The 25,542-nt window shown below is 43.7% G+C and overlaps 1 protein-coding gene across 5 annotated transcripts in view; it reads left to right on the top strand.

The window, feature by feature from the left end:
- The window catches only part of DPPA2 (developmental pluripotency associated 2), a 30,470-nt gene extending 20,017 nt beyond the window's left edge, over window positions 1–10,453 (top strand). For 4 of the 5 annotated variants that reach the window (XM_055259641.2, XM_055259644.2, XM_063630640.1 and 1 more), the window contains exons 8-9: window positions 3,646–3,710; window positions 10,237–10,366. In XM_055259641.2, coding sequence (XP_055115616.1) covers window positions 3,646–3,688 — 43 coding nt within the window. In that variant the 3' untranslated portion in view covers window positions 3,689–3,710; window positions 10,237–10,366. Of the gene's footprint in view, window positions 1–3,645; window positions 3,711–10,236 lie in introns of all 5 variants that reach the window. The other variant, XM_055259640.2, reaches the window with a different exon arrangement.
- Window positions 10,454–25,542: the final 15,089 nt, after the last annotated feature.

Below are 25,542 nucleotides of genomic sequence, written 5' to 3'. Positions count from 1 at the left end.
AAAGGGAAAAAACACACATTTGAGTTTTCACTACATGTCAGATACTCACCTCGGAATGCAAAAACAAAGTCCATCTAGCTTACTCAACTAAAAATGAGTAAGAAGGCTGGGCACGGTGGCTCAAGCCTGTAATCCCAGCAGTTTGGGAGGCCGAGGCGGGTGGATCACCTGAGGTCGGGAGTTCGAGACCAGCCTGACCAATATGGAGAAACCCCGTCTCTACTAAAAATTCAAAATTAGCCGGGCTTGGTGGCACATGCCTGTAATCCTAGCTACTAGGGAGACTGAGGCAGAAGAATCGCTTGAACCCGGGAGGTGGAGGTTGCGGTGAGCCGAGATTGCGCCATTGCACTCTAGCCTGGGCAACAAGAGCGAAACTCCGTCTCAAAAAAAAAAAAAAAGAGTAAGAGAAGCTATGAAAATATATGGGAAGAATCTATATTGGAATAGCTTAGGGAAACTTAAGAGAAGATTACATGTTCTGAGGAAGAGCTTAGCAGTTGTGGAAGCAGTCAATACAAACAGGGAAATAAAGAATATGATGGCCAGCTGCAGTGGTTCACGCCTGTATTCCCAGCACTTGGGGAGGCCGAGGTGGGCAGATCATCTGAGGTTAGGACTTCAAGACCAGCCTGGCCAACATGGTGAAACCCTTTCTCTACTAAAAATAAATAAAAGAATATAATATACTTAGAAACTGCCAATTAGTCAATGTAATTGAAGCTTATATTGACAAATGAGTGTGGGGAGTGGAGGAGCAGACCATGAAAGATTTTATGTCTACATTATCCTGTAGGTCCTTATCTCTCAGTAACTTTTGGGGCACGGACTTGTTTGAGAATATAATGATAACTACGTGCTCTCCAGGAAAATATACATGCATATAAACACTGCTTTAGACTATAGAATTCCCGATGCCCATCCATGAGTAAAAATTTCAGCTTTTGGTGATAAAATTGGGTGGAAGTGAGATGAGAGAGGTGTGGAGATAAATTAAGGGCTTTTTTTTTTTTTTGTAAGTGGGCTAAATCGGCTCACACCTGTAATCCCAGCACTTTGGGAGGCCGAGGCGGGCGGATCACGAGGTCAGGAGTTTGAGACCAGCCTGACCAATATGATGAAACCCCGTCTCTACTAAAAACACAAAAATCAGCCGGGCGTAGTGGCATGTGCCTGTAATCCCAGCTACTCAGGAGGCTGAGCCAGGAGAATCACTTGAATATGGGAGGCGGAGGTTGCAGTGAGCCGAGATCGCACCACTGCTCTCCAGCTTGGGCAACAGGAGCGAAACTCCATCTCAAAAAAAAAAAAAAAGAAAAAAAAAAAAGAAAGTGGGCTAAATCTTGTAACAGAATAGATGGGAGTATAAATAAGAGATTAGTAATTCAGGAAAGAGATAATTCATTACGCTGACAAAGCATTTAAGGAGGAATGAGACAAATGTAAGATGTAGGAGTAAAGAGAACGAGATGCTGTCTTAGAAGTGGAGGAAACAGGCCGGGCGCGGTGGCTCACGCTTGTAATCCCAGCACTTTGGGAGGCTGAGGCGGGCGGATCAAGAGGTCAGGAGATCGAGACCACGGTGAAACCCCGTCTCTAAGAATACAAAAAAAATTAGCCGGGCGTGGTGGCGGGCACCTGTAGTCCCAGCTACTCGGAGAGGCTGAGGCAGGAGAATGGCGTGAACCCGGGAGGCGGAACTTGCAGTGAGCCGAGATTGCACTCCAGCCTGGGCGACAGAGTGAGATTCCGTCTCAAAAAAAAAAGAAGTGGAGGAAACATAGAAGTCCAATTCAGTGGAGAAGAATCTGTGGTATTTGGGACAAGTTCTAGAGTTCTGAGAGAAGTATGAGTTAGAGCTAAACATCTTTGGGAGTCATCAGCACATACATTGTGGATAAGAGTGTGTAGGAAGGAACTGAGGGAGGAACCCTAAAGATAATCAGTGTATCAGTGGAAGGTGGACAGTGAAGACAGAACACAGTTAGAGGTTAGCAGATGAGTGAGTAAAGGGAGCAACGGACAGAGTCTTAGAAGGAAGAAATGGTTGGCAGTGAGATGGCCATGTAAGGTAATGATGAATGTGGTGCTCTTGGGACTGGCTGTTTAGGACACTGCTGATGGCCTTTTTGAGAGTAGATTGAGAGGATCAGTAGAAGCCAAAATATGATTGCAGTAACTTAGAGTAGAACATGTGCAGAACTAGAAGCAGGACATATTGATCACCTTCATTAGCTGAGCCTGGCAGGAAGACAGAGCAGTTAGTTGAGGCAGTAACCTCAAGGGAGGTTCCTTTCTTTTCGTCTCTCTCTGTCTCTTTCTTTCTCTCTTTTCCCTCCCTCATTAACTCGCGTCATTCTTCCCTTCTTCCCTTTTTTCTTCTTTCTTTCTCTCTTTTCCTTTTAAATTTTTTTTTTTTTTCTTGAGATGGAGTCTGGCTCTGTCACCCAGGCTGGAGTGCAGTGGCATGATCTCCACTCACTGTAACCTCTGCCTCCCGGGTTCAAGCGATTCTCCTGCCTCAGCCTCTGGAGTAGCTGGGATTACAGGCATGCGCCACCACGCCCAGCTAATTATTGTATTTTTAGTGGAGACGGTTTCACCATGTTGACCAGGCTGGTCTGGAACGCCTGACCTCAAGTGATCCACTCGCCTCAGCCTCCCAAAGTGCTAGGATTACAGGCGTGAGCCACCGCACCCAGCTTTAAATTTTTTTTTAATGAAAAAACCATAAGCATTTATGAATGGGGAGGAGCTGCATGAAGAGAGGGGAATGGAGAGTATAAAGATGAAGGAAGCCGGGCATGGTGGCTCACGCCTGCAGTCCCAGCACTTTGGGAGGCCAAGGTAGGCAGATCACTTGAGCTTAGGAGTTCGAAACTGGCCTGAGAAACATAGTGAAACCCTGTCTCTATAAAAAAAAAAATTAGCCAGGTGTGGTGGCATGCACCTGTGGTCCCAGCTACTGGGAAGGCAGAGGTGAGAGGATCGCCTCAGCCCTGGAAGTCAAGGCTGCAGTGAACTGTGATAATGCCACTGCATTCCAGCCTGGGCAGCAGAATGAGAACCTGTCTACAAAAAAAAAAAAAAAAGGAAGTGAGATCCACTGTAGTATGTGGAATGTGAGCCCTGAGAATAAGTGAACAACCCTTTTCCTTTATTTACTACATAAAGTCTTTTTGTGCACCATTCCTAGGTTTTAGGGCAAATGACTCAGGAACTCCAGAAGTGCATTTTTTTTTTTTTTTTTTTTTTTTGAGACTGAGTCTCGGTCTGTCACCCAGGCTGAAGTTCAGCGGCTTGATCTCTCGGCTCACTGCAACCCCTGCCTCCCAGGCTCAAACAATTATCTGGTCTCAGCCTCCTGAGTAGCTGGGACTACAGGCCTGTGCCACCACGCCCGGCTAATTTTTGTAATTTTAGCAGAAATGGGGTTTCACCATATTGGTCAGGCTGGCCTCAAACTCCTGACTTCAGGTGATCTGCCCTCCTCAGCCTCCCACAGTGCTAGGATTACAGGTGTGAGCCACCACACCCGGCCCAGGAGTGCATGCTTTATTTTATTGGTCATTTTAAAGGGATTGGTATGGGATGGTTTATCTTGCTGTAGCAATTTTTCACAGTTCTTTTCTACTTGCCTTACAGGAATAAGAAGATGATGAAAAAATTAATGACAGTAGAGAAGTAGCAGCAACCTGTTTGAATACAGTGTAAGAGACCAGAATATGCCACCTCAAAATAAGTATTGTTTTGATTTGAAGGCAATTGAAGAGTCACATACAAGAGAAACTCTGTGCCTTCCCACTATTCACTAAAAAACAGGACATAAATGTATCAAAGTCTCTTGTCCGCTATCTACCAGGAAGTATAAATGGTGGCGCGCCTGTAGATGACTTGCATCCCAATCATTTGCTGTGCTGTGTCCTGACCATCCTTGGTATCTCCTGATGCCTTGAGTACTGACTTACTAAATAGTTAGCTGTACAGAATACAATTTGGTTTTGTTTTAATTAATGGACTCTTTTTTGAAAATGAAAACTTGAGGGAAAAGTATAGGGTTCCCATGTATTCCCATGTACACGGTGCTTCACACCCCTCCAGTTTCCTCTGTTACTAACTTGCATTAGTGTGCTACATTTTTTACAATTGATGAGGCAGGGCTGGGCGTGGTGGTGGTCACCTGTAGTCCCAGCTACCGGGGAGGCTAAGTCAGGAGGATCACTTGCACCCAGGAGGAGTCCAAGGTTGTAGTGCTCTGTGATCGCACCTGTGAATTGCCACTGCACTCCAGCCTGGGCAACACAGTCTCTAAAAAAAAAAAAAGCTAATGAGTCAATATTGATACACTATTCGTTTTTCTTTTTCTTTTTTTTTTTGAGACGGGGTCTCATTCTTGTTGCCCAGGCTGGAGTACAATGATGAGATCTCGGCTCACTGCAACCCCTGCCTCCCAGGTTCAAGCAATTCTCCTGCCTCAGCCTCCCAAGTAGCTGGGATTACAGGTGCACACCACCACGCCCAGCTAATTTTTCTGGATTTTTAGTAGAGACGGGGTTTTACCATATTGGCCAGGCTTGTCTCGAACTCCTAATCTTGGGATCCACTCGCCCCAGCTTCCCAAAGTGCTGGGATTACAGGTGTGAGCCACCGCACCTGGCCCCCAGCCAATTTTTTTTTTTTTTCTGTATGTTTAGTAGAGTCAGGATTTCACCATTTTGGCCAGGCTGTTCTTGAACTCCTGACCTCAGGTAATCCACCCGCCTTGGCCTCCCAGTGCTGGGATTACAGGCGTGTGCCACTGTGCCCGGCCTCTTTTTCTTTTTTTAAAATTTGTTTATTTTTGAGACAGAGTCTGGCTCTGTCACCCAGGCTGGAATGCAGTGGCACGATCTCAGGTCACTGCAACCTCCGCCTTCCATGTTCAAGCCATCCTCTCCCCTAAGCCTCCCAAGTAGCTGGGACTACAGACACATACCATTATGCCCGGCTAATTTTTTTAAATTTTTGGTAGAGGCTGGGTTTCACCATGTTGCTCAGGCGAACAGCCTGATTCAAGACCATTGAACTCCTGAGCTCAAGCAATCCACCCGCCTCAGCCTTCCAAAGTGCAGGGATTACAGGCATGAGCCACTGTGCCTGGCTATTTTTTTATTATTATTATTATTATTTTTATACCTAGTCATACTTTATCACCAGGCTGGAGTGCAGTGACGCCGATCTCAGCTCACTGGAACCTCCGCCTCCCAGGTTCAAGCGATTCTCCTGCCTCAGCCTTCCGAGTAGCTGGGATTACAGGCACCCGCCACTATGCCCAGCTAATTTTTTGTATTTTTTTAGTAGAGATAGGGTTTCACCATGTTGGCCAGGCTGGTCTTGAACTCCTGACATTGTGATTCGCCCGCCTTGGCCTCCCAAAGGGCTGGGATTACAGGAGTGAGCCACCGTGCCCGGCTGTTTTATTATTTTTTTATAGAGATGGGGTCTCACCATGTTTCCCAGGCTAGTCAAACTTCTGGGCTCCAGCAGTCCTCCCACCTCAGGCTCCCCGAGTTCTGGGATTACAGGTGTGAGCCTCTACATCCAGCGGATACCTTATTATTAACTAAACTCTATAGTTTTATATTAGGTTTTATTATTCGTGTTGTACATTCTATGGTTTTGACAAATGTAAAATGACATTTATCCAACATAGTGTCATACAGAATAGTTTCACCACCTTAGAAATCCCTTCTGTTACACCAGTTCATCCCTCCCTGCAAGCCCATACACTGGAAACCATAGAGCTTTTATTGTTGCCCTAGCATTGCCTTTTTTTTTGGCTCAGTCACCCAGGCTGGAGTGCGATGGTGCAATCAGCCCATTGCAGCCTTGAACTCCTAGGCTCGAGGATCCTCCTTGCCCAGCCTTCCGAGACACTGGGACTACAGGTGTGTGCCACCGTAGCCAGCTACTTTTATTTTTTAATTTTTAGTAGAGACGGGTCTCACTGTGTTGGCGAGAGTGGTCTCAAACTTCTGGCCTCAAGCCATCCTTCTGCCTTAGCCTCCCAAAGTGCTGGGATTATAGGCATGAGCCAGTGTGCCTGACCCATCATAGCTTTGCCATTTCCAGAATGTTGTGTATACTTGGAATTATACAGTGTGTAGCCTTTTCCTATTGGCTCTCACTTAGCAATATGTAGTGAAGATTCCTCCATGTGTTGTCATGGCCTGATAGCTCATTTCTGCCAAACTGTCTTTAAAAGCGGCTGTAGCATTTTGCATTCCTACCAGCAATGAATGAGAGTTCTTATTGCACCATATCCTTGTTAGTATTTCGTATTGTTTGGATTTTAGCCATTCTAATAGGTGTGCCATAGTATTCCTTTTTTTTTTTTTTTTTTTTTTTGAGACAGAGTCTCCCAGAGAGTGCAGTCATCCAGGCTGGAGTGCAGTGGCGTGATCTCAGTTCACTGCAACCTTTGCCTCCTGGGTTCAAGCGATTTTCCTGCCTCTGCCTCCCAAGTAGCTGGGACCACAGGCACACGCTACCATGCCTGGCTAATTTTTGTATTTTCAGTAGAGACGGGGTCTCGCCATGTTGGCCAGGCTGATCTAAAACTCCTGACCTCAGGTGATCTGCCCACTTTGGCCTCTGAAAGTGCTGGGATTATAGGCATGAGCCACTGTGCCCAGCCAGTATCATATTTTTTTTTAATTTGGAATTCCTTAATGATATGAAGTAGAGCATCTTTTTATATGTTTATTTGTCATCTGTATATCTTCTTTGGTGTAGTGTCTTTTCAGGTCTTTTGCACAATTTTTATTTTTTAGCTTATTATTTATTTTTTGTTGAGAGAATGTCTTGCTCTTTCACCCAGGCTGGAGTGCAGTGGTGTGATCATGGCTGTCTGCAGCCTCGACCTTCTGGGCTCAAGCGAGATCCTCCCACCTCAGTCTCCTACTGGGACTACAGGTGCACATTACCATGCCTGGCTAATTTTTCTATTTTTTTTGTAGAGACGGGGTTTTGCCATGTTGTCCAGGCTGGGGCTTGAACTTCTGGCTCAAGTGATCCATCAGCCTCAGCCTCTCAAAGTGCTAGGATTTTGCCTGGCCTTTTTGCACATTTTTTAATTGGATTGTTTTATTGTTGAGTTTTAAGAGGCCTTTGCATATTTTGAATAACAGTTCTCTATCAGATATATCTTTTGCAGATAATTTTCTCATTTCTTTCCTTCTTTTTTTTTTATTTTTATTTTTTATTTTTGAGACAGAGTTTTTGCTCTTGTTTTCCCGGCTGGAGTGCAATGGCGCGATCTTGCCTCTCCGCAACCTCCGCCTCCCAGGTTCAAACAATTCTCCTGTCTCAGCCTCCCAAGTAGCTGGGATTACAGGCATGTGCCACCACACCCAGCTGATTTTTGTATTTTCAGTAGAGACAGTGTTTCTTCATGTTGGTCAGGCTGGTCTCAAACTCCTGACGTCAGGTGATCCATCTGCCTCAGCCTCCCAAAGTTTTGGGATTACAGGCGTGAGCCACCGCGCCCAGCTTTGTTTCCTTCTTTTTAAATGTCACTTTACTCTCTTCTTGTTTGTAAGGCTTACGAAGAGAAGTCCAGTGTGATTCTTACCTTTGTTCCTTTACACTTAAGGTGTTGTTTTCTCTTACTTCGAGATTTTCTATTTGTCTTTGTTTTTCTGCAGTTTGAGTATGATATGCCTAGGTGTTGAATTTTTGGTGTTTATCCTACTTCCTATCTCTGAGCTTCCTGGATCTCTGGTTTTGTATGTCATTAATTTTGGGATATTTTCAGTCATTGCTTCACAACTTTCTATTCCTTTCTCTCTTCTGGTATTCTCATTACGTGTTGAAACCTTTTTGTAATTGCCTCACAATTCTTGGATATTCAGTTCTTTTAAAAAATTTTTTTCTTTTTTTCTTTTTTTTTCTTTTTTTTGAGACAGGGTCTCGCTGTCGCCCAGGCTGGAGTGCAGTGGCACCATCTCGGCTCACTGCAGGCTCCGCCCCCCAGGGTTCACACCATTCTCCTGCCTCAGCCTCCCGAGTAGCTGGGACTACAGGCACCCGCCACCTCGCCTGGCTAATTTTTTGTATTTTTAGTAGAGATGGGGTTTCACTGTGTTAGCCAGGATGGTCTCGATCTCCTGACCTCGTGATCTGCCCGCCTCGGCCTCCCAAAGTGCTGGGATTACAGGCGTGAGCCACCGCGCCTGGCTTTAAAAAATTTTTTCATTTTGCTTTTCAGTTTTGGAGGTTTCTATTGACATTTCTTTAAGCCCTCTGATTCTTTTGTTGGCAGTCCAGCTATAGATGAGTCCATGAAGGCAGTTTTCATTTCTGTTAGTATTTTCTTCTAATTTCTATCATTTTATTTTGATTCTTGGAATTTCCATCTTCCCACTTGCATTACTCATCTGTTTTGTATCTTGTCCACTTTTCCTGTTAGAGCCCTTAGCATATTAATCAACACTGTTTTAAATTCCTGGTCTGATAATTCCAACATCTCTGCCATATCTTAGGCTGGATCTGATGCTTCCTTTGTCTACAAATAATGCTTTTTGTCTCTTTCTGTATATATATGCTATTTGTCTCTCTATATATCTATATATAAATATAGATATTATATCTGTGTATATAGATATATACATATAAGTATATATTTATAAATCAGACTTGTATGAAAGAAAACCAGGGGCCTGGCATGGTGGCTCGCACCTGTAATCCCGGTACTTTGAGAGGCTGAGGTGGGTGGATCATTTGAGGTCAGGAGTTTGAGACCATCCTGGCCAACATGGTGAGACCCCACCTCTACTAAAAATACAAAAATTAGCCGGGCGTGGTGGCAGGCACCCGTATTTTTAGTAGAGACGATTGTACTTTTAGTAGAGATGAGGTTTCTCCATGTTGGCCAGGCTGGTCTTGAACTCCTGACCTCAGGCGATCTGCCCGCCTCAGCCTCCCAAAGTGCTGAGATTACAAGTGTGAGCCAACAAACCCGGCCAATAATTTGTTCTTATTCCAAAAAGAAAATTATACAAATACCAAATGGAAATAATCTTAATTTTGTTACTTAAAATATTAATGTGAACAATTATTCAATTATTGTAACAGGTCAAATAATGGAGTTCTCAATTTGAATTGAATTTGGCAATAGCTTTCAAAACCTGACATTTGTATCAAAACTAATAAACAGTTTTTTGTTTGTTTGTTTTGAGATGGAGTTTCGCTCTTGTTGTCCAGGCTGGAGTATAATGGTGCAATCTTGGCTCACAGCAACCTCCACCTCCTGGCTTCAAGCGATTCTCGGGTCTCAGCCTCCTAAGTAGCTGGGATTACAGGCACCCGCCACCATGCCCGACTAATTTTGTGTTTTTAATAGAGACAGGGTTTCACCGTATTGGCCAGGCTGCTGTTGAACTCCTGACCTCGTGATCCACCCACCTCGGCTTCCCAAAATGCTGAGATTACAGGCATGAGCCACTGGACTCAGCCAATACACAGTTTTTCTACAGAACCTTCTCAATGAAGGCTAATTTAGTAATTTATCCTTTTAGTTCTCAGCTCTGTGCAGAAAGGGAAGAAGGGCAGTTAAGGAAGATGTCATGGTCTAAGTAAGCACTTAAGCTCACCCTTTACACTTAACTGCTTACGTTTAGAACTCTGCGAGCGTGAGAATATGTGTGCTTGTGACCTGCAGTATATTCTGTGGAATTAAAACAAGGCTATCCTGAACTCAGCCTATTGATGGCTAATGGCACAGTTGTCCAGTAGGCAGACTGTTTTAGAATGAGCCCAAACTTACACGGAGAATAGAACAGAAAAATTTCCAAATTATACATCACGTGGAAGCCATCCCAGTTGAGTGCTTAGTCAGGCTCTCAAAATGCTATAGCATCTGCCTTCTGAAAGTGTCATTAATCAGTGGTCTTCTAGTATAAACATGTCTTGCCTAAAGACTGGCCTGAAGACCAACACAGGATTGGAAAACATGGTATCATTAGTCTTTGAAATAACTAAGAAAGGGTCCAATTCAGTAACCGAAAGGAAACCAATTCTGACTATACACTATTGTTTAGTATTTCCATCTGCCATTCCTTCTCTACTAAAAGTTACGTTTGTTCCATTTCTTTTCCTATTGTAGTGCCCAAAACACCCTAACTCTCTTGATTGACCCTGAACTCTGCGTATAGCTCAAAGCGGCTCTTAAATATACCATTTCAAATTTGCTTCTAGGTACTAAAGGAGGGATGTACTTTCAGACCATGTAACCTGTTATGAAGGAATGGAAGAGGAGACAATTTGAATGAATCTTCATGATCTACAAAACAAAATCATAGTGACTAGGACTCCACAGTGAAGATGGTTGACTAGTGACACAGCCCCATCTAAAGAATCCCTTTCTGTATGTCTGAAAACCCATTAAAATAAAGTCACTGCAATTGGCCTTGTATTCATTCAGTGTGAGTTAAAGATCCATCAAGAAATCTGTGATGTTACAAACTGACTGTGGTTGGGGACACAGACAAATGGGAAGCACTGCAGACAGGACAGATAAGGGAGAGGTGCCTGACTTGAGCAAGGAAGGGACAAGAGTAAAAGGGTCTGTGTAGACATAACCCTAGAGACCAGGGTGAGAAGAAAAATGGTCTACATCTGTTAGTGGTTTCTATGTGCCAGGGGCTGGGTTAGAAGTTGGTGAAAAAAGCCGGGCGTGGTGGCTCACGCTTGTAATCCCAGCACTTTGGGAGGCCGAGGCGGGTGGATCACGAGGTCAGGAGATCGAGACCACGGTGAAACCCTGTCTCTACTAAAAAATACAAAAAATTAGCCGGGCGTGGTGGCGGGGGCCTGTAGTCCCAGCTACTGGGAGAGGCTGAGGCAGGAGAACGGCGTGAACCCAGGAGGCGGAGCTTGCAGTGAGCCGAGATTGCGCTACTGCACTCCAGCCTGGGTGACAGAGCGAGATTCCGTCTCAAAAAAAAAAAAAAAAAAAGTTGGTGAAAAAAAAAATAGACATGGCCCCCACCCTTATATAATGTAAAGAATGGTAAAGAAGGCTGATACTGGTGGATGTACCTACGGAGATACAACATTTACAAAGAAGAGACAAGGAGCCAACAAGAAGCAGTACCAGAGGGGTGCTTCTATCATTGTGTGGTAAGGGAAAGGCTTTCTAAATAAAGTCACATCTGAACTCGAAAAAGGAGCCATTCAGAAAACAGATTCGGTGAGACTAATAATTTGCCTAAGCAAAGAGAACTAATACTTTTAGAATCCAGAATTTAACTCAAGTTGTCCTGGCCGGGCACGGTGGCTCACGCCTGTAATCCCAGCACTTTGGGAGGCTGAGGCGGGTGGATCACGAGGTCAGGAGATCGAGACCATCCTGGCTAACACGGTGAAACTCCTTCTCTACTAAAAAAAAAATTAGCCGGGCGTGGTCATGGGCGCCTGTAGTCCCAGCTACTCGGGAGGCTGAAGCAGGAGAATGGCATAAACCCGGGAGCTTGCGGTGAGCCGAGATCTCGCCACTGCACTCCAGCCTGGGCGACAGAGCGAGACTCCTTCTCAAAAAAAAAAAAAAAAAGTTGTCCTGATTCCAAAAGATCATAATTTGTCTTTAATTGTTCAACAGTTCCGGCCGGGCGCGGTGGCTCACGCCTGTAATCCCAGCACTTTGGGAGGCCGAGGCGGGCGGATCACGAGGTCAGGAGATCGAGACCATCCTGGCTAACACGGTGAAACCCCGTCTCTACTAAAAATACAAAAAATTAGCCGGGCGAGGTGGCAGGCGCCTGTAGTCCCAGCTACGCGGGAGGCTGAGGCAGGAGAATGGCGTGAACCCCTGGGGGCGGAGCCTGCAGTGAGCCGAGATCGCGCCACTGCACTCCAGCCTGGGAGACAGCGAGACTCCGTCTCAAAAAAAAAAAAAAAAAAAAAAAAAAAAAATTGTTCAACAGTTCCTAGAGAGCAAATTTCTTGAAGCCAGAGGCTATATATATATACACGTATATATATATATATACACATATATATACACGTGTATATATATATATATACACGTATATATATATATATACACGTATATATGTATATATATACACACACACACACACATAGAGAGAGAGAGAGAGGGATGGATCTTGCTCTGTTGCCCAGGCTGGAGTGCAGTGACGCAGTCTCGGCTCACTGCAACTTCCACCTCCCGGGTTCAAGCAATTCTCCCGTCTCAGCCTCCCGAGTAGCTGGGACTACAGCTGCCCGCCACCACGCCTGGCTAATTTTTGTATTTTTAGTAGAAATGGGATTTCACCTTGTTGGTGAGGCTGGTATCGAACTCTTGACCTCAAGTGATCCACCTGCCTCAGCCTCCCAAAATGTTAGGATTACAGGTGTGAGCCACCACGTCCAGCCCAGAGGCTATATTTTTATCACTCTATCTTAAATCTAACACATAGTAAGACATTTAATCAATTATTATTGAATTGATGCATTTGAAATATTTAGCTTTTTATAGATTAAAATGTAGAATATTAAAGGCTATATAACAATCATATTCTAGAAGAGACCTGCTTTCAAATCCTTGATGAACATACTAGACAATTTGGGTTAGGAAGAAAACGAATGAGGGTACAGGTAAGAGAATTAGCGATAAATTTTACATCATTAGGGTTATGTTGGAGTGAATATATTACATAAAATAACTAAAACATAGAAAATCAAAATATGAGAACGTTTTTCATAATTTTGAAGATTGGGAGTGTGTATATGTGCATAATAAAATAATGTAATTCAAAAATTCATGAGTTGTAGAAAGGGTATACTGTTTCTCCTTGTCTCCTTCCTTCAGGATATGAGGATTTAAGGCTTTTTTGTGTGTATCCCATCAAAGTATACGCATGTTTAGGAAAATTTATTTCAATCTTTCATTCTTATGAAAATGATGCAGTAAATAATACTGTGTTTTTGCACTACCATGAGTCTATTTTTTTTTGAGATGGAGTTTCACTCTTGTTCCCCAAGTTGGAGTGCGATGGTGTGATCTTGGCTCACCGTAACCTCTGCCTCCTGGGTTCAAGTGATTCTCCTGCCTCACCCTCTTGAGTAGCTGGGATGATAGGCATGCACCACTATGCCCAGCTAATTTTTGTATTTTTAGTAGAGACAGGGTTTCTCCATGTTAGTCAGGCTGGTCTCGAACGCCTGACCTCAGGTGATCCGCCTGCCTCGGCCTTCTAAAGTGCTGGGATTACAGGCATGAGCCACCGTGCCTGGCCGAGTCTATTTTCATTATAAATTCCTAGAAATGAAATTGCTAAGCAAAATATGGATATTAGTCATTGAAACTTTTTATGGCTAGGTGTGGTGGCTCATGCCTGTAATCCCAACATTTTGAGGGGCTGAGGTTGGAGGATTGCTTGAGGCCAAGGGTTCAATACCAGCCTGGGCAATGTAGCAAGACCCCAATCTCTACAAAAAATTAAAAAAATTAGCCAGGTGTGCTAGTATGTGCGTGTAGTCCCAGCTATTTGGGGGACTGAGGCAGGAAGATCACTTGTGCCTAGAAGGTCGATGGTGCAGTGAGCCATGATCGCACCACTGCACTCCAACCTGAGCAACAGAGAGAAAAATTTTTGCCAAATTGCCCTCCATAGAGATTAGTTCAGTGTGTATTCCTATGCATCCCATGATGATTAAGAAGGCCTGTTTCTAGCCGGGTACGGTGGCTCATGCCTGTAATCCCAGCACTTTGGGAGGCTGAGGTGGGTGGATCACGAGGTCAGGAGTTCAAGAGCAGCCTGACCAACGTCATGAAACCCCGTCTCTACTAAAAATACAAAAATTAGCCAGGTGTGGTGGTGTGCACCTGTAATCCCAGCTACTCAGGAGGCTGAGGCAGGAGAATCGCTTGAACCCAGGAGGCGGAGGTTGCGGTGAGCCGAGAATGCGCCATTGCACTCCAGCCTGGGCAGCAAAAGCAAAACTCTGTCTCAAAATAATAATAATAACAATAATTAATTTTAGTATCTAATAGAACTATTTTGCTTTACTGCTCCATTTAAAAAAATATCTTCCCCAGCTATTACTTAGTCCATTTTTACATACAAACTTTAAAATCAAATTGTTTACCCTCCCAGGAGAAAAAAAATTCTTTGGGAGTTCTTATTGGATCAACATCAAATTAATAGATAAACTTAGAGAGATTTGACATTTTTAGGTCTCGGAGTCTTCCTTCCAAGAATATGTTTTTTTTTTTTTTTTTTTTTTTTTTTGAGACAGAGTCTCGCTGTCGCCCAGGCTGGAGTGCAGTGGCGGAATCTCGGCTCACTGCAGGCTCCGTCCCCCGGGGTTCACGCCATTCTCCTGCCTCAGCCTCCCGAGTAGCTGGGACTACAGGCGCCCGCCATCTCGCCCGGCTAATTTTTTGTATTTTTAGTAGAGACGGGGTTTCACTGTGTTAGCCAGGATGGTCTCGATCTCTTGACCTCATGATCTGCCCGCCTCGGCCTCCTAAAGTGCTGGGATTACAGGCATGAGCCACCGTGCCCGGCCAAGAATATGTTATACCTTCCCATGTTTTTCCAATTGTCATTTATGATTTTTAGAAGCATTCTATGAATGTACTTATGTAAATTGTTACATTAAAAATTTTTTGCAGTATGTAGATATGTATATGTATGTATGTAAATATATATGCACACATATACATAGATATTTATTTTTTCTTTTATCTTATAACTGGTTATTTTATTTCTTTTTTTTTTTCTTTTTGAGATGGAGTCTTGCTCTGTCACTCAGACTGGAGTGCAGTGGTGCAATCTCGGCTCACCGCAACCTCTGCCTACTGGGTTCAAGCAATTCTCCTGACTCAGCCTCCTGAGTAGCTGGGATTACAGGCATGCACCATCATGCCTGGCTAATTTTTGTATTTTTAGTAGTGACGGGATTTCACCATGCTGGTCAGGCTGGTCTTGAACTCCCAACCTCAGGTGATCCGCCCGCCTCGGCCTCGCAAACTGCTGGGATTACAGGCGTGAGCCACTGCACCAGACCTATTTCATTTTTTAGAGATGGGGTCTGGCTCTGTCACCCCATCTGGAGTGCAATGGTACAATCATAGCTCACTGTAGCCTGAACTCCTGGGCTCAAACAATCCTCCTGTCCCAGCCTCCCAAGTAGCTAGGACTACAGGAATGCACCACTACACCCAGCTAATTTTTGTATTTTTCTTATACTGATGGGTTCTCACTTGTGTTTCCAAGGCTGGTCTCAGACTCCTAGCCTCAAATGATCTTCCCTCCTTGGCTTCCCACAGTGTTAGGAATACAGGCGTGAGCCACCATACCTGGCTGGTTATTTAATTATATTTTTAAATAAAATACATTTGAAACTAAATAATGGTTAATAGATTTATAATGAAAATATATTTTAAAATTTTTCTTGGGAGTATTGTAGCAACTAATTTAATCAAAATCAGAAAAATGACATGTCAATTAGTAAATACATTGATTAGGATAAATGGAGTAAGAGAGTAAAATAAGCCAGAATATAGATAATATAGTGGGTTTTTTTTTTTTGTTTTTTGTTGTTTTTTTTTCTTTTGAGATGAAATCTCACTCTGTTGCCCAGGTTGGAGTGCAGTGGCATGATCTCAGCTCACTGCAACCTCTGCCTCCTGGGTTCAAGCGATTCTCCTGCCTCAGCCTGAGTAGCTGGGATTACAGGCACTCACCACCATGTCCGGCTAATTTTTGTATTTTAGTAGAGACATGGCTTCACCATGTTGGCCAGGCTGGTCTTGAACTCCCTACCCAGGCAGTCTGCCTGCCTTGGCCTCCGAAAGTGCTAGGATTATAGGCGTGAGCCACCGTATATGGCCTTAAATAATGTTTTTAAAAATGGTGATGAAGGCTGGGTGCGGTGGCTCATGCCTGTAATCCCAGCATTTTGGGAGGCCGAGGCAGGCAAAGCACTTGAGGTCAGGAGTTCAAGACCAGCCTGACCAACATGGAGAAACCCCGTCTCCACTAAAAATACAAAATTAGCCAGAGTGCCTGTAATCCCAGCTACTTGGGAGGCTGAGGCAGGAGAATCACTTGAACCTGGGAGGCAGAGGTTGCGGTGAGCCGAGATCATGCCGTTGCCCTCCAGCCTAGGCAGGCAACAAAGAGAGAAACTCCGTCTCAAAACAAAAAACAAACAAACAAAAAATGGTGATGAAGAGTGTAAACATCAGGTTTATTGTAATGCATAGTGATTTACTCTCCTCTTCTAACATTAATTTTGTCACTTCATTTTATCAGTGTTTTATAGTTTTTCTCATAGATATCTTTAATTTCTTTGGTTAAATTTATTCCTAGGTGTTTTATAATTTTGTCACTTCTTAGGCACACTACCATCATCACCATCTCCACTTGCTCCCAGAATTGAATTGATGTATACTATACGTGTTAGTCGGGGTTCCCCAGAAAAACAATGGGATATGTGTAAATATGCAGAAAGATTTATTATGGGAATTGGCTCACACAATAATGGTGACCAAGAAGTCCCACAGCATGCTGTCTGCCAGCTGGAGGGCCAGGATATCTGGCGTGACTCAATCTGCATTCTCAGGCACGAGAGCCAAGGGAACGGATGGTGTAACTCCCAGTCTAGAGAAGGTTGTGGGAAGGCGAGAGGGCAAGAAAAAAATTGATGTCCCAGCTCAAGAAGAGGAAGAATTTGCCCTCTTTCCACCTTTGTGTTCTACTTGGGCCTTCATAAGATTGGGTGATATCCATGCGTCTTTTTACTTAGGCTACTGATTGAAATGTCAGTCATAGGTGTGGTGAGGTGTAATTTTTTTTTTAACCTGAGCTCATTTATTTTATTCAATTAAAAAATCTGAAAACAAAGAAGCAACTCCTCAGACCCCCTCACTTGAGTGCACATCTGCCCCAATTCAACACTCACATTTTAAAGTAAAGCTAGAGGGCTCTTCTCAAAAGTGGAATCTGGTCTTGTCATTCTCCATCCCAATCCACCCCTTGCTAAAATCCTCCAAACTTTCCCACTTTTCTCAGCCAATGGGAACCCCTCCTTACAAGGCCCTTAAGGGCCTGGTCTTCATCTCCTGTATCTCCAGTATCTCATCCTGTCTCTTTGCTCTCTAGCCTTCAGCTAAACTGGCTTTCTTTTTATTCGTTTGTATTTACCAGCCTTCTCTTTACTTCCAATGGCTGAGTTAATATAAAGGAATCTTTATATTAGGAAAAGAGGAAAGGAATCTTCCTAACCTTTTTGCTTAGTTAAAAGTTACTCATAGTTCAGATCTTTATTTTTTTTTTTTTCAGACGGAGTCTCGCTCTTTCGCCCAGGCCGGACTGCAGTGGCACGATCTCGGCTCACTGCAAGCTCTGCCTCCCGGGTTGACGCCATTCTCCTGCCTCAGCCTCCCAAGTAGCTGGGGCTACAGGCGCCTGCCACTGCGCCCGGCTAATTTTTTGTATTTTTTTAGTAGAGACGGGGTTTCACCGTGTTAGCCAAGATGGTCTTGATCTCCTGACCTCGTGATCCACCCGCCTCGGCCTCCCAAAGTGCTGGGATTACAGGCGTGAGCCACCGCACCCAGCCCATAGTTCAGATCTTAAACATCAATTTCTCAGAGAAAAGATCACAGTCCACCAATTTTCTTAATCCATGCTTAGTGCTCTCCTGCCTCCCTTAAGAGGGTAAATAATAGATTGTTATTAATTAGAAAAAAGTAGATGACTGTTTGATTAAATTATTAATCACTTAAGTGGCTACTGAGTTTAGGCCTTTTTTTTTTTTTTTTTTTGAGACAGTCTCACTCTGTCGCCCAGGCTGGAGTGCAACGGTGGGATCTCGGCTCAATTCAACCTCCATCTCCGGAGTTCAAGCAATTTTCGTGCCTCAGCCTCCTGAGTAGCTGGGATGACAGGCATGTATCACCACACCCAGCTAAATTTTGTATTTTTAGTAGAGACAGAGTTTCAGCATGTTGGCCAGGCTGGTCTCAAACTCCCGACCTCAGGTGATCTGCCCACCTTGGCCTCCCAAAGTGCTGTGATTACAGGCTTGAGCTACCACACTTGGCCAAGTTTAGGTTTAAAGTAAATAACTGATGTGGGTCAAAAGTTTAGCCACATTTAGCTTTAGATAAAAATTCCCCCAGACCAAGATTGTTGTTTACTTATTCTAAACTTAGTACTCTAGTTGGTTCTAGAAGAAAAAGATTATTAAGCATATTAATTTCTTTTACTACTGATGCCACAAACATAATGACTTAAAACATTTATTTTACAGTTCTAGAGGACAAAAGTTCTTTTTTTTTTTTTTTTTGGAGACAGAGTCTCGCTCTGTCACCCAGGTTGGAGTGCGGTGGCATGATCTCAGCTCACTGCAACCTCCGCCTCCCAGGTTCAAGCAATTCTCTGCCTCAGCCTCCCAAGTAGCTGGGATTACAGGCGCCCACCACCACGTCTGGTTAATTTTTTTTTTTTTTTGTATTTTTAGTAGAGACGGGGTTTCACCATGTTGGCCAGGCTGGTCTTGAACTCCTGACCTCATGATCCACCTGCCTCAGCCTCCCAAAGTGCTGGGATTACAGGCAGAGGACAAAAGTTCTAAATTTAAGGCATCAACAGGCTTCTTGAGGCTCTAAGGGAGCACGTGTTCTCGTGCCTTTTCAAGCTTCTAGACACTGCCTTCATTCCTTGGCATATGACCCCTTCCTTGCCTCACTCCAACTTCTGTTAGTCACCCCGGCAAAGTTTATTTTGCCATGCAAGGCAACATTTTCACAGGTCCAGAGATGAAGACATGAGACATCTTTGGGAGGCTATTATTTTGTCTTTCACACCAAGATAAACTCCTTGTCTTCAGACAACTCGAAGTCTTAGAGGATTTATACAGTTGAGCATTCCTATTCCAAAAACATGAAATTTGAAAGGCTTCCAAAATATGAAACTTTTTGGGCACCAACATAATGTTGAAAAGAAATGTTCAGCTAGGCGCAGTGGCTCACGCCTGTAACCCCAGCACTTTGGGAGGCAGAGGTGGGCGGATCACCTGAGGTCGGAAGTTCGAGACCAGTCTGACCAACATGGAGAAACCCCGTCTCTACTAAAAATACAAAAAAATTAGCCGGGCATGGTGGCACATGCCTGTAATCTCAGGTATTCGGGAGGCTGAGGCAGGAGAATCGCTTGAACCCGGGAGGTGGAAGTTGTGGTAAGCCAAAATCGTGCCATTGCACTCCAGCCTGTGCAACAAGAGCAAAACTCGGTCTCAAAAAGAAAAGAAAAAAAAAAAAAGAAATGTTCATTGGAGCATTTTGGGTTAAAATTTTTAGATTAGGGATGCTCAACCGGTAAGTATATAATGCAAATATTCCAAAATCAGAAAAATAATCCGAGGTCGGGTGCGGTGGCTCACGCCTGTAATTCCAGCACTTTGGGAGGCTGAGGCAGGCGGATCACGAGGTCAAGAGATTGAGACCAGCCTGGCCAACATGGTGAAACTCCATCTCTATTAAAAATATAAAAATTAGCTGGGCATGGTGGCGGGTGCCTGTAGTCCCAGCTACTCAGGAGGCTGAGGCAGGAGAATTGCTTGAACCAGGGAGGTGGAGGTTGCAATGAGCTGAGATCACGCCATTGCACTCCAGCCTGGGTGACAGAGCAAGACGCTGTCTCAAAAAAAAAAAAAAAATCCGAAATCAGAAACACTAATGGTCCTAAGTATTTCAAGTAAAGGGTATTCAACTTGTATAGCACAGCCATAGGTGCTGTGAGAATCCGCAGAAGATATCAGGGTGTTTTTCGGGTAACAAAGTAAGAATGGAAATATCCCAGATGGGACGTCCTGGAACCAAGTAGTGTTTTGGATGAGAGATTGAGGGTATTTTGTTACAGGGAACTGTGCACGCAAAGCATAAAAATGAGAGAAATGTGTTCGACCGGGCGTGGTGGCTCACGCCTCTAATCCCAGCACTTTGGGAGGCAGATGCGGACAGATCATCTGAGGTCAGAAGTTCAAGATCAGCCTGGCCAACATGGAGAAACCACGTCTTTACTAAAAATACAAAATTTAGCCAGGCGTTGTGGCAGGTGCCTGTAGTCCCAGCTACTCCTAGACTGAGGCAGGATAATTGCTTGAACCCGGGAGGTGGAGGTTGCATTGAGCCGAGATCGGCCACTGCACTCCAGCCTGGGCAACAGAGCGAGACTCCATCTAAAAAAACAAAAAAAAAAGAGAGAGAGAGAAATGTGTTCATTTAAGTTCATTTCAGCAACTCTAATAAGACTAGAACCTGATATATAGTGGTAGTGGAAGAGTTAAAAAGATAATAATTTTTTTTTTTTGGACAGAGTTTCACTGTTGTTGCCCAGGCTGGAGTACAATGGCGCAATCTTGGCTCACCGCAACCTCCGCCTGCTGGGTTCAAGCGATTCTCCTGCCTCAGCCTCCAGAGTAGCTGGGATTACAGGCATGCGCCACCACGCCTGGCTAATTTTGTGTTTTTAGTAGAGATGGAGTTTCTCCAGGTTGGTCAGGCTGGTCTTGAACTCCCGACCTCAGGTGATCTGCCCACCTTGGCCTCCCAAAGTGCTGGGATTACAGGCATGAGCCACCTCACCCGGCAAAAGATCGTAAGTTTTATGTGTGTGCTGATTTGTAAATTATTTCTGATACCTAAACCATTTTGATAATCTGATGAACTTTATACACCCTCTTGCCAGTTAAATGCAAATACGTACTCTTGTATAAAATTTCAGGGGTCCATTGAGTTTTTGAAGAACTGCTGTGTATGCGTGATGATGAAATTTGGCTACAAGTGCTGCAGGGTTTGGTGATTACAAGGAGTGGACTTATTTGGTTTATATCTGAGAAGTAGACTAGGAGAAGATGAAAGAAAATCACTTAGGAGGTTATGTCGGAAATCCAAGTGAGTAATAATTTCAGGACTAAACTAAGGCAGTAGTAGAGGAGATAAAAATGTGACAAACAAGAGAACTTGAGAAGACAAAAAAAAAGTCACTGGACTTCTGAAATATTGGGTATGTAGTTGAAGGCGAATGTGGCCTTATTCTATGGCTTAAGTGATGTAGGTAGTTGGTGTTACCACTCAGGAGATAGGAAATAGAGGCAGAAAGTCAGATTTGGTGAGAAAGTTACTGACTTAAGTTCAGATCTACTTGATGTAATTTGGTCTGGGACTCAAAAGAAAAATTCTATTAGAGAACCTTCTGCATACACCAGAAAGTACTGATAGCTGACACCTTTGTAATGGATGAGTTTGCTTAGAGGGAACATATAGAGAAAAGGTTTTAAGACAAAAGTCCTAAAGATCCTTCTATTTTAGCTATTTTAGCTGGGCACAGTGGCTCATGCCTATAATCCTAGCACTTTGGGAGGCTGAGGCGGGCGGATCACCTGAGGTCAGGAGTTGGAGACCAGTCTGGCCAAAATGGTGAAATCCTGGGTCTACTAAAAATACAAAAATTAGCCAGGCGTGGTGGCACACGCCTGCAATCCCAGCTATTTGGGAAGCTGAGAGGCAGGAGAGTCGCTTGAACATGGAAGTCAGAGGTTGCAGTGAGCTGAGATCGCGCCACTGTAGTCTAGCCTGCACAACAACAGAGCAAGACTCTGTCCAAAAAAAAAAAAAAAAGATCTTTGTATTTTAGAAGCAGGAGCATAGGAGACTGAAAACTATCACTTAGAAATAAAAATTTGGAATTACGGTCAATTGAAAATAGGTTTGCCTTAATCTTTTCAAGTGACTATAACAAAGTACTGTAGTCTGGGTGGCTTATAAACAACAGAAATTTATTTCTCACAGTTCCAGAGGCTGGAAGTTTGAGATGAGGGTCCCAGCATGGGACCTTTTCCAGGTTGCAGACAGCCAACTTCTTTTATCTTCACATAGTAGAAAGACAGTGAGCCAGCTCTCCAGCCTCTTCTTATAAGGGCACTAATCCCAATCATGAGGGCTTCACCCTCATGACCTAATTACCTCCCAAAGCTCCACCTCCAGATTGAGGATTAGATCTGGAGGTAGGGCCTCCATCACATTGGGGATTAGGTTTCAGCATATGAACTTTGGAGGGACACAACCATTCAGTCCATATAGGTTGTTGAAGATGTAGAAAAGGGCACCATTTATAGGGTGGTGTGGAATGAGTTGCCTGAGTGAAGACTAAGAGAGGAATTCCTTCCCTTATTACATTGACTCTTCCTTCTCCACCCTCCACTCTCAGGTGGAGCTACACTGCTCAGAACTCTCAGGAAGTTTCCTTTATTTAACTGCCACTTTCAAGAAAAAGGGCTTAATGAAATAACCTCTCTAACTCTTTTTTTTTTGAGACAGAGTTTTGCTCTTGTTGCCCAGGCTGGAGTGCAGTGGCACAATCTCAGCTCATCGCAACCTCTGTCTCCTGGGTTCAAGCGATTCTCCTGCTTCAGCCTCCCAAGTAGCTGGGATTACAGGCATGCACCACCACACCTGGCTAATTTTGTACCTTTAGTAGAGACGGGGTTTCTCCATGTTGGTCAGGCTGGTGTCGAACTCCCGACCTAAGGTGATCTGCCTGCCTCAGCCTCCCAAATTGCTGGGATTACAGGTGTGAGCCACTGCGCCTGGCCAACTCTACTCTTCCTTAGCAAAATTTTTAGCAAAATTGTCTCATAGGCCCCTGAGGTTGATGAAAAACCTCCAATCAAGCAGATAAGCAAAAAACAGAATTGGTATAAACAGCCAAGAGCATTCCCTGATTGGTAAACCTTCAACTAAATAAACTCTAGGTCTGTTTGACCACAATTGGGTCCCCAGTGACGGCTATGTCTTTGTCCTCAAATAGTCCTCTTCACAATCTTCCATTGTGCAGAGACCAAAGGAGAAAAGTAAATGATCTGTATAGGATTCTGAACATCAGGATCCACCAGAAAGTGTTGCTACTTTGAGAGTTGGTTTAAAGTCTTCAGAAGAGACTTTGAAAGAATATGATTCAGAATACTTGATTTTCTCCACATGTCATTTAAAAAAGATGTAACTCTTGTGCTTTTTGGTTCTGAAGTAAAAATAAATCAACAGTCCCTCAAATTAAATTTTTCTTGCACATAGTGTTACATGAGGGAGCAAACAGAAGTTTTCTTCTATGCTGCTTCATTTCCTTTTTTCTTAGAAGAGAGATGAATTTAGGAGCTGTCTCCTGCAAAGTGACACATGGCCTCATGACTATGAAGCTGAATTTCTAGAAGTAGAGAAACATGTTAGAAGAGAAAAAAAATTCTAAAAATTTATATTTACACATTCTCTGGCACCGTCTGATCAAACAAAGTTTAAGCTACTTCTCAGTGGCCATGAAACTGGCCTCTTTAAGTTGGGCAGCTACACTTTAGTTTTATGTAAGATATAAGACATAATGCTTAACTGTCATACAAATAAACAGGATATATGTCTCCTTAACATAAGGCAAGATTGGAATTAAGGAAAATTTCTCTTTCCTTTAACCTATAAATTCTGTTCAGAACTGATAAACTTACATCCTCAGTTGAAGGAATAATGACATGCAGATGAATCATCTGTTCTTGTTCTTTCTTGTTTAACAAACAAGGAAATAAATTGATGACGTTGGTGTGGGTGGATGCTTCATGTGGAAATAGCTTTTTTAGGTTCTATAGCTATCATAAGGCTCAGTGCCCAAAATGTGGCTATTTGATTGAATCCTCAATATTGAAGTTGAATCTTGAATATATGTCTATTTTGGAAATGATGGGAGCAATTTTGGAGTGAAAAAGGGCCTAGTACAATGGAAGGCTGTAAGAGGAAACAAACTTGAATAAGTCAACTTAAGAGCTAGTGGTCTGATGAAGTATGGAGAATATGTTGCTTGTAAATGTGATCCAGAAATTCAGACATAGCTGAGCCTACTGGGGAGCTGGCAATGAGCTAATCATTGTTAGTGCTCCTTATAATCCTGGAAAGGAACTTAATAGAGGATGCTTGTGGTTTAAGAGAAATTTAACGCAGTATTATTCCTCTTAAATTATAAAACCAATATACATCAAGTAGTGAATGGTAAATCATGTTACCACGGAATATAATCAGACCATTTAAAAAACTGAGATAATTCTACAGATATGAAAGCTATCTGGCACATAGGAAGTGAAAGAGAAACTTTTAAAATATCTATAATATTTACCTAGCTGTATTTTCTAAATGAATCTTTATGCACATTGCAGACTTTTATTAGTTTGCTTTTGCTGCCCAATGAACCACCCCAAAACAGAGCTATTTAAAACAATCCCTGAATAGTTCTCTTAGTCTTGGCTGTTTAGGATGGGGTTGGGTGATCCAGGACGGCCTCACTCATATGCTGGAGATGACAGGCTAGGTGGTCAAGGGGGAACTTCATTTATTTATTTATTTATTTTTTATTTTTTTGAGACGGAGTCTCGCTCTTTCACCCAGGCTGGAGTGCAATGGCGCGATCTCGGCTCACTGCAGGCTCCGCCCCCCGGGGTTCACGCCATTCTCCTGTCTCAGCCGCCCGCGTAGCTGGGACTACAGGCGCCTGCCACCTCGCCCGGCTAATTTTTTTTTGTATTTTTAGTAGAGACGGGGTTTCACCGTGTTAGCCAGGATGGTCTCGATCTCCTGACCTCGTGATCCGCCCGCCTCGGCCTCCCAAAGTGCTGGGATTACAGGCGTGAGCCACCGCGCCCGGCCGGGAACTTCATTTATAAATACAAAGGTTGGTTCCATGTCAGCTAGGCAATGGCCACATAAGTTTCATGACCCAGCAGACTAGCCCAAGCTCTTTCCCATGGTGGCCAGAGTTCCCTGAAGCAAGATAAGGCAAGTCTCAATGCACGTGCACTTTTCAACCCTCTACTTAAGTCACAGTGTATATTGTCCAACTGACCAAAGCTAGTCACACAGCCAAGCACAGAGCCAGAGAGGGCTACCCAAGGGAGGGAGTTAGAGAGATGTGAACAAATTGACATTATCATTATAATCTACCACACAGAACTCATGTGCGCTAATATCCAGTACAATGTTGAAAATGTCCTTTTGTTTGCTTTCATTGGTTAAACTCTAGATGTTTATTTATATAAACTACAATTATTTTGTGTAATCAAAATGAGACTACTGAGTCTAGACAAAGGAACCTTCATGCTACTTTTCTTTTTTTTTTTTTTTTGAGACGGAGTCTTGCTCTTCTCTCCCAGGCTGGAGTGCATTGGTACGATCTCGGCTCACTGCAACCTCCGCTTCCCGGGTTCAAGTGATTTTCCTGCCTCAGCCTCCCAAGTAGCTGGGATTACGGGCACCCGCCACCACGCCTGGCTAAGTTTTGTATTTTTAATAGAGACAGGGTTTCTCCATGTTGGCCAGGCTGGTCTTGAACTCCTGACATTGTGATCCTCCCACCTCGGCCTCCCAAAGTGCTGGGATTACAGGCGTGAGCCACCGCGCCTGGCCCATGCTACTATTATCCAAAGTCAAAGGCTGTTTGATAAGGTTTGGAT

The sequence above is a fragment of the Symphalangus syndactylus genome, chromosome 21, assembly GCF_028878055.3.
Source record: "Symphalangus syndactylus isolate Jambi chromosome 21, NHGRI_mSymSyn1-v2.1_pri, whole genome shotgun sequence".
NCBI lineage: Eukaryota > Metazoa > Chordata > Mammalia > Primates > Hylobatidae > Symphalangus > Symphalangus syndactylus.
The sequence above is the reverse complement of the archived record's forward strand: the minus strand, read 5'-3'. Positions and strand labels throughout refer to the sequence as shown.